The sequence below is a fragment of the Salvelinus namaycush genome, chromosome 23 (genome assembly GCF_016432855.1).
Source record: "Salvelinus namaycush isolate Seneca chromosome 23, SaNama_1.0, whole genome shotgun sequence".
NCBI classification, from domain to species: Eukaryota; Metazoa; Chordata; class Actinopteri; order Salmoniformes; family Salmonidae; genus Salvelinus; species Salvelinus namaycush.
Genome location: NC_052329.1, coordinates 15756828 through 15766140, shown reverse-complemented (window position 1 = coordinate 15766140; position 9313 = coordinate 15756828). Strand labels below are relative to the sequence as shown.

General features: G+C 45.0%; 1 protein-coding gene across 1 annotated transcript; it reads left to right on the top strand.

The window, feature by feature from the left end:
* Nucleotides 1–2448: 2448 nt before the first annotated feature.
* Nucleotides 2449–8644, top strand: LOC120018496 (cis-aconitate decarboxylase-like). Its single transcript, XM_038961726.1, has 5 exons — nucleotides 2449–2491; nucleotides 3132–3319; nucleotides 4110–4202; nucleotides 6678–6883; nucleotides 7699–8644. The coding sequence occupies exons 1-5, from the start codon at nucleotides 2449–2451 to the stop codon at nucleotides 8642–8644; spliced, it is 1476 nt and encodes a 491-aa protein (XP_038817654.1).
* Nucleotides 8645–9313: the final 669 nt, after the last annotated feature.

The following is a 9313-nucleotide window of genomic DNA, read 5'->3' as shown; positions in this document are numbered from 1 at the left end:
CGAAATGGTGGAATGATCCCCCTGCCCCTCTCTGTCCAGTATCAGGGATCTTTGTCTCTCTGGAGTATAACATCACACCTTACCTAAGAAGGAAATGCCTTCCTCCTGATGCTGATGATGATGGTGAGGGAAAATCCCAGCGTGTTATTGGAGTAGAGGTTCTTGTTTGTGGAATTTCCTGCCTCTCTCTGTTCCCCTGTATGCCCCTCCCACCCTTATCTGTCCCCCCCTGCCCCTCTCAGTCCCTCTCCCTGCCCTTCCCTGACTGTCTCTGTCGCCCCCCCCCACCCTCCGTCCCACTCCCTCCCTCTCCCTGCCCAGTATCGGGGATCTTTGTCACTCTGGAGTATAAAAGACTGACAGACTTCACCTGAGAGACAACCTGCCTCCTCTCCTCCACATACTCTTCCTCCATCCATTCATCTATCCCTCCATCTCACCAACAGATCTACGAGGAACAGAAAGAAGAATTGAGAGAAGGAGGACAAACAGAGAGAAGAGCCCAAAACGACAAAACAGAGGACAGACAGTCAAACAACGAGGGAAGAATTTAACCACAGAGAGAGTGACAGCAGACAGACAGACATGCTCTTCAAAGTACAGGTAAGCACCAGTCACTATGGTCACTCACCATGCATATAACCTATATGAGAATGATATGAAATGATTGATATTTATCTCTATCTCATTCCCTGTCAGTGTGTCTGGTTAGAGACCTAGAAAATATGTTGTTGACTGTTGGTGATGTGTGTGGCTGTAATATGAGCTATATGGACACCATGCATTAACTGATTCATCATACATTGATATATGTGGGTCTCTCTCTATTCCACTGACCGTCAGTGTGTGGGGTTAGAAGCCGAGAGAGAATAAAGTTGTCTGTCTGTCTGTCTGTCTGTCTGTCTGTCTGTCTGTCTGTCTGTCTGTCTGTCTGTCTGTCTGTCTGTCTGTCTGTCTGTCTGTCTGTCTGTCTGTCTGTCTGTCTGTCTGTCTGTCTGTCTGTCTGTCTGTCTGTCTCTGTCTGTCTGTCTGTCTGTCTGTCTGTCTGTCTGTCTGTCTGTCTGTCTGTCTGTCTGTCTGTCTGTCTGTCTGTCTGTCTGTCTGTCTGTGATTTGTATGGTGAATACTTCAAGACTCAAGCTTTATCATCTTATACGATCAGGTGTTTTTAAAAATAATTTGATGTAGTCATGAGGTATTCTGTTTTAATGACTCACGCCACACCTGGCTACACATAGCTCACCAATCGAACACTGTTTGGGTCAGTACTCGTCTCTTTATCTGAAGTGTCAAATAACACACAGGTCATTTTTTAAAATCTTCTTTGGGATAGGTGGGACATTAGCGTCCCACCTGGCCAACATCCGGTGAAATTGCAGAGCGCGAAATTCAAATTAAATTACTATAAATATTAAACGTTCATGAAATCACAAGTGCAATACATCAAAATATAGCTTAACTTGTTGTTAATCCAGCCAAGGTGTCAGATTTCAAAAAGGCTTTACGGCGAAAGCAAACCATGCGATTATCTGAGGACAGCGTCCAGCACACAAATGCATAACAATCATTTTCAACCAGGGAGTTGCGACACGAAAGTCAGAAATAGCGATATAATATATGCCTTACCTTTGAAGATCTTCTTCTGTTGGCACTCCAAAAGGTCCCAGTTACATTACAAATGGTCCTTTTGTTCGATAAAGTCCTTTTTTATATCAATAAAAACTCAGTTTAGATGGTGCGCTTCAGTCAATAATCCACTCGGTTTCCCTCTTTCAAAATGCGTACAAAATTAATCCCAAACGTTACCAATAAACTTATCCAAACAAGTCAATCAATGTTTATAATCAATCCTTAGGTACCCTAATACGCAAATAAACAATACAATTTAAGACGGAGAATCGTTATTGTCTTTACCGGAGAGCCAGAATGGGAACCACTTAGAAAAACTACAACTTCTCCCTAATTTTTCTAAAAACCAGCCTGAAACTCTTTCCAAAGACTGTTGACATCTAGTGGAAGCCCTAGGAACTGTAATCGGGGGGACGATTTCGCCCTATTATAAAGTGCCAGCCATTGAAATCAGTGGTAGGATGATTTTTATTTTTTTGCGATGGTTTGTCCTCTGGGTTTTGCCTGCCATTTCAGTTCTGTTATATTCACAGACATTATTTTTAACAGTTTTAGAGACTTTAGAGTGTTTTCTATCCAAATCTACCAATTATATGCATATCCTAGTTCCTGGGCCTGAGTAGCAGGCAGTTTACTTTGGGCACGCTTTTCATCCGCCCCCTATCCCAAAGAAGTGTTAAACTGAAAATAAACAAACTGAAAGTTTTATAAAACTGAAAGTTTTATGTTCATTCTTTCTCTCTATCCGTCTGTCAGGACTGTATTACTGACATACTGCTGTCTGTCTGTTTGTGTGTTTGTCAGAGATCCTTCAGACCCATGTCTGCTACACTGAGAGGACTCCACCAGTCTGCCCTAGACAGTAAGCTCTGCTCAGCTCTCTACTCTGTACTCTACTCTCTGCTGTCTCCATCCTGTGTTAGGATTTTCCTTTATCACAATATCAACACACACACACACACACACACACACACACACACACACACACACACACACACACACACACACACACACACACACACACACGTTAGCTAAGTGTTTCTTTCTGGCTTGGATATGAGAAAGCTCATGTTTGACAGTAGCTTATGTTTGACATTAGTAAATATTGGTCTGTTCTGTTCTATTCATACAGGATGTGTTGGTCAGGTCTATACTGTACATAGACCTAGGCTACATAGACCTACATTGACATAGGCTGTCTGTGTTGGTTCTCTAACTCTCCTCTGTTTCTCCGTCTCAGTTCAGACGTGAATAAACTGAGCTTAGAACATACTGGGGAGGTTTAAAACATTCCTGTCCTCGTCTCCCTTCTTCTCCCCTCTCCTCGTCCTCTTAAACACCTCTCCCTCTTTCCCTCCCTCCACCTCCTCTCCCCCTTTCTTCCTGCCCCTTTCCAACTCTCCTCCCTCACCTCTCACCCCCCTCCTCCTCCTTCTCTCCTCGTCATCCTCCTCATCACTCTTCATTTCCTCCCATCCCCCTGCTCTCCTCCTTCCTTCCAGTTATACAGTGTCCAGCCTCAGAGGACAGTGTGACGGACAGTTTTGGACAGTTCATCCAGGGTGTCCAGCCCCACCACCTGACCCCCACCCTGCTCCACCGTAGCAAGAGGATGGTTCTGGACTCCATCGGAGTGGGACTACTGGGCAGCACCACACACGTCTTCCAGCTGGCCCTACAACACTGTCAGGTGAGATAATATAATGAATACTTTATTGTTCATTGGTTACAACAGAAACTTGTCTTCTGCCTTTCCCAACACCACTAGATATACACACGCACACACGTTGAGAGGCACAGGGTCAGCCGCACAGAGCGCCCCTGGATGCAGAGCAACTGTGGGGGGTTAAGTGCCTTGCTCAAGAGCCCAACGGCAGGCGATGGTGTATGGGCTCAGAGACGAGCAGCTTCTCAGCTGCTTTTTCAGTTGTTGTGTCGCCCGGGACTTGAACCAGCATCTTTCAGCTTCCTTTTCTCCTCGTCTCTTTCCCTTCACCCTTCACCCTACCCCTAACTGATGTGAAAGCAGATAGCTTGTAGTAATGTCAATCTACCAAGTTGGCACATCAGTGCAGATGAAGGAGAGGACACAACGTGACGAGGCAAGGGCTTTTCCCTTACTGACAGCTCTATGAGTCCAGCCCAGTGTTGTAACAGTGCGTAAGAGGCAGCCTGCAGACAACACACAGTCACTGGAGCTAGGGTTAAGGTTAGACAGAGACAGTTGACAGACTACATAACTGTTAGAGGCAGACACTCTGTCATCACTTATTCAGGACAGGAATGAAGGAATGTACTCTGTAAAGATTGGTCACTCACAGTCCCCATGGTGATTAAGTTCATGTGTAGCTGTGTGGAAACACAGCGTGATATGGACACAGTGTTGTTAGGAAGAGGAGAACAACAGGTTGTCTTAACAGTTATGTTGTCCATCTGTTCTTTCTCTCTACCTCTCCCTACTGTCTCCCTGTGTCCTGCAGCACATGTTTGCTCCCGATGACGTCAGTTCTGTTTACGGACGCAGAGGAACCAGACTCTCCCCAACCCTTGCTGCCTTCGTCAACGGAGTGGCCGTGAGTAGATACATCTACAGTAGTTCTGCATAGACATGAGTGTAGATATATGTGAGGTAGAAGAGCATAGACACTGTAGCGGAGAGACAGTGGTAGGATCCAAAAATCTCAAATGTTGACTCATCAGACCAAAGTACAGATTTCCACCGGTCTAATGTCCATTGCTCGTGTACCACAGATACCTTAATGTCTTAAAGTAGTGATGGAATGTTGTTCCTGTTGCTTATTTGAGCTGTTCTTGCCACAATATGGCTTCGGTCTTATACCACATCACCACCACCACCACAGTCATTCAGCCACACAACCTGGAAAAAGGAAACCCTCAACCTTCACCTTCTGTTTGTGGGTTAGAGTTAAAACTTCTTATGGCTGCAATCCCGTCACCGGGATCGATATGACAGCAGCCAGTGACAGTGCAGGGCGCCAAATTCAAAAAACAGAAATCTCATAATTAAAATTCCTCAGACATTCATGTGTCTTATATCATTTTAAAGGTAATCTTGTTGTTAATCCCACCAAAGTGTCCGATTTCAAATAGGCTTTTCAGCGAAAGCACTACAAACGATTATGTTAGGTCACCACAAAACCACAATAAGCACAGCCATTTTTCCAGCGAAAGATAGCTTTCACAAAAACCAGAAATAGAGATAAAATTAATCACTAACCTTTGATTATCTTCATCAGATGACACTCATAGGACTTCATGTTACACAATACATGCATGTTTTGTTTGATAAAGTTCATATTTATATAAAAAAATCTGAGTTTACATTGGCGTGTTAGATTCACTAGTTGCAAAAACATCAAATGATTTTGCATAGCCACATCGTTTCAACAGAAATACTCATCATAAATGTAGATGATAATACACATGGAATTATAGATATACCTCTCCTTAATGCAACCGCTGTGTCAGATTTCAAAAAAACTTTACGGGAAAAATAAACCATGCAATAATCTGAGACGGAGCTCAGAACAATAGTCAAATTAGCCGCCATGTTGGACTCAACAGAAACCAGAAAATACATGATAAATGTTTCCTTACCTTTGATGAACTTCATCAGAATGTAATCCTAAGAATCCCAGGTCCACAATAAATGCTTGATTTGTTCGATAATGTCCGTTATTTATGTCCAATTAGCTACTTTCGAATTGTTTACCAAACGCCCTAACCAAAGTCTCAAAGCGCGTCCACTATAACGTGACGAAATGTCCAAAAGTTCCGTTACAGTCAGTAGAAACATGTCAAACGATATACTGAATCAATCTTTAGAATGTTGTTAACATATATCTTGAATAACGTTCCAACCGGAGAATTACATCGACTTCAATTGACCGATGGAACGGAGCTCACTCTCACGTGAACGAGCCAGTTCAATGCGTGGGCACCTCATGGAAGTGATTACTCATTCCTGTCTCCTTCGGCCCCAATTCACATTGGAGTCATCAGACAAAGTTATATTGACTGTTGACATCTAGTGGAAGCCGTAGGAGGTGAAAACTCATCCATATCTCTCTGTATTTTCAATGAGAGCTTGGTTGAAAATCTGGCACCCCCAGAAAATATCCAAACAGGAAGTGGAACTTCTCAGGTTTTTGCCTGCCATATGAGTTCTGTTATACTCACAGACATAATTCAAACAGTTTTAGAAACTTTTTTCTATCCAATACTAATAATAATATGCATATATTAGCAACTATGACATAGGAGCAGGCCGTTTACTCTGGGCACCTCTGTGCACCTTTCATCCAAGCTACTCAATACTGCCCCTTCAGCCATAAGAACTTAAACAGACAGATAGACAGGTCTCAATATGAATATGAAGGGAGGATGGGCAGATCCAGATATGTGCACAGATAGAGGCCTAGGCATGCTGGACAATGTCTGCTACAGTTTTTACACTAGATCATTGCTGGCTAGGGTTAGTACATTATTGTTAACAGAGAGGGAGAGGCAGAGAACAGAGAGATATATGTGGACACTATAGGGCTCCCATTACAACAGACAGACAGACAGACAGACAGACAGACAGACAGACAGACAGACAGACAGACAGACAGACAGACAGACAGACAGACAGACAGACAGACAGACAGACAGACAGACAGACAGACAGACAGACAGAGACAGACAGACAGACAGACAGACAGACAGACAGAGACAGACAGACAGACAGGTCATAAAGTCAGAGTATCCAGCATGACATAAAAACATCCAGCAACTCACATATAATTGTCACTATTTGTCACTATTTATTGTCTCATGTGGTAAACCAACTGTGTACACCCACCTTCCTTGGTTTTGTAATTAAAATAAAATTTGAATCATTAAAGCAATGAGTCTGATAATAACTGTGGTCTTTCCATTGTCTGTCTCCATTGTCTGTCTGTTGTCCAAGATAACTGTAGTTGTCTGTTGTGTCTGGGCTAACTGTGTCTATTGTGTGCCTGTTGCGTGTCGGTTGTCCTGTACAGACCCACTCCATGGACTTTGACGACACCTGGCACCCTGCTACTCACCCGTCGGGGGCGGTCCTTCCTGCCCTACTGGCGGTCAGCGATATGCTGCCCAACAACAGAAAGCCTAGTGGGCAGGACTTCCTGTTGGCCTTCAACGTTGGGATAGAGGTCCAGGGACGCCTGATGAGGTTCTCCAACGAGGCTCAGAACATCCCCAAGAGGTGAGAACTGGACCATTACTCTGGTGCTCTCTATGGGGCTGTAAAATAAAGTATTCTCAATGCCTACAGGTCTGTTTGTGTGGTATTCTACCAGCCTGTCTCTGGGATAGGAGAAGCTCAGTGGCTAGTCTAATTCGTTTAGTTTAACAGGTGGATTCCGTCAGACATAGGTGTTTAAACACCATTACAGCCGTTCTACTGTGTTTACACTGTGAGAATGCGGTGAAATTACTTATCATTTGTTAAATCCCTCAATACCGCAAAAACAGACTCTCAGCCTCTCCTCCCTATGCAGACCTAAACTGTATAGACCAGATGGCTGTCCTGTCCAGTAGTATTCCATTCTGCACTAGACAGACACCTGTCCTCACTTTAGACAAATGCAGGTTAGCATTTCTGATCAGGAATCTTTTTCTGGAGGCAGCTCTGCAGAGTGGTCACTATTTGGCACAGGCACAAAGTCATACAATCAGATTTGAAACCTAACTGTAACCTTAACCACACTGCTATCCCTATTGGCTAACTCTAATGTTAAATTAAGACCAAAAAGCTAATATTTGTTTTCATGAATATAGCCAATTTTGATTTTGCAACTGGCCTATCTAAGAGGAAAGCGCTCAGTTATGCCTCCAGGACAAGATCCACGACAATAAACGTCAACCTGCTAGACAGACACTTGTACTCACTGGCCCAGCAATCATTTAATAAAGACTGAGACAGACACTTTACTCAAGATTACTCAATTAGGCTGCTACTAAAATAGACATGTGCCTCCAAAACATCTGATCTCTCTGATCTCTCACCCCTCCCTCCAGATTCCACCCCCCCACCGTTGTGGGTACTCTGGGTAGTGCTGCAGCCTGCGCCCGCCTCCTCTCTCTGGAACGCTCTCAGTGTAGCCACGCCCTGGCCATCGCTGCCAGCCTATCAGGAGCCCCCATGGCGAACGCGGCCACCCAGTCTAAACCCCTCCACATCGGAAACACTGCGCGGCTGGGGCTGGAGGCGGCTCTGCTGTCCTCAATAGGACTGGAGGCCTCGCCCAGGGTCCTGGATGACACCGCCGGTGTCGCGGGGTTCAGCGCCTTCTACGAGGACTACGCCCCACAACCTTTGACCTCTCCAGAGGAGGCGGGGTTGCGGTTCCTACTGGAGGACCAGGACATGGGGTTCAAGAGGTTCCCGGCCCACCTGGGGATGCACTGGGTGGCCGACGCTGCTGCCTCAGTGCACAAGCTACTGCTGGGGGAGCTGGGGTCACAGGGGATGGGGCAAGGGTCACAGGTCGTAGGTCTGGTCCAGGACATCTTGCTGAGGGTTCCCCACTCCAAGTACATTAACCGTCCATTCCCGGAGTCAGAGCACCAGGCCAGACACTCCTTCCAGTTCAATGCCTGCTCTGCCCTGCTGGACGGGGAGGTCACCGTGTTCTCATTCTCACAGGAGGCACTACAGCGACCCGACCTGCTGGCCTTGCTGGGGCGTGTCCGCGTTGAGCATCCCCAAGACAACCCGGCTAACTTCGACCGCATGTATGGCGAGGTGCAGGTGACGCTGGTGGGTGGGGATGTGCTGAAGGGACGCTGTGATACTTTCTATGGTCACTGGCGCAACCCGCTGACCAATGAGAGCCTGAGGAAGAAGTTCCGTAGCAACGCGGGTGCGGTCCTACCCAGGGAAAAGGTGGAGGGGCTGATTGAGGCTGTAGAGGGACTGGACAGACTGGAGGACTGCTCTACTCTACTGGCACAGCTGCAGTGAAACACACACACACATCACAGACGTGCACACATACCTACACTCTCTCTCTCTCACACACACACACACACACACACACACTTTTCTGACCAGCTGGTCTTTTCTGACCAGCTGATCTTTTTGCATTTCACATCAGGTGTCTATACACATATACAGACCATGAGCTTGCATCTTCAGGTGTGCATGACTTACGTTGGTCTTGGATGTTCTGTTTGCCAGTGGTGTAACGTACTTAAGTAAAAATACTTTAAAGTACTACTGAAGTAGTTTTTGGGGGTATCTATTTCTATTTTTGACAACTTTTCATTTTATTTCACTACATTCATCACAAGTACTCATTACATTTTGAATGCTTAAAAGGACAGGAAAATGGTACAATTCACACACTTATTAAGGGAACAGCCCTGCTCATCCCTACTGCCTCTGATCTGGAGGACTCACGAAACACAAATGCTTCATTTGTAAATGATGTCTGAGTGTTCGAGTGTGCCCCTGACTATCCGTAAATTTAAAAAATACTACTTTTAGAAGTAAAGTAATATTACTTTTTATACTTAAGGTATATCTTTTTTAAATTACATTTACTTTTGATACTTAAGTATATTTAAAATCAAATACTTTTAGACTTTTACTCAATAAGTATTTTACTGGGTGACTTTCACTTTCACTTGA

Bases quoted from the DNA above. Each gene is read 5' to 3' on its own strand.
- LOC120018496 (XM_038961726.1), top strand. From the start codon at position 2,449: ATGTCTGCTACACTGAGAGGACTCCACCAGTCTGCCCTAGACA. The intron at 4,203-6,677 runs GTGAGTAGATAC...TGTCCTGTACAG, and splicing joins CCTTCGTCAACGGAGTGGCC to ACCCACTCCATGGACTTTGA. The intron at 6,884-7,698 runs GTGAGAACTGGA...CCCTCCCTCCAG, and splicing joins GCTCAGAACATCCCCAAGAG to ATTCCACCCCCCCACCGTTG.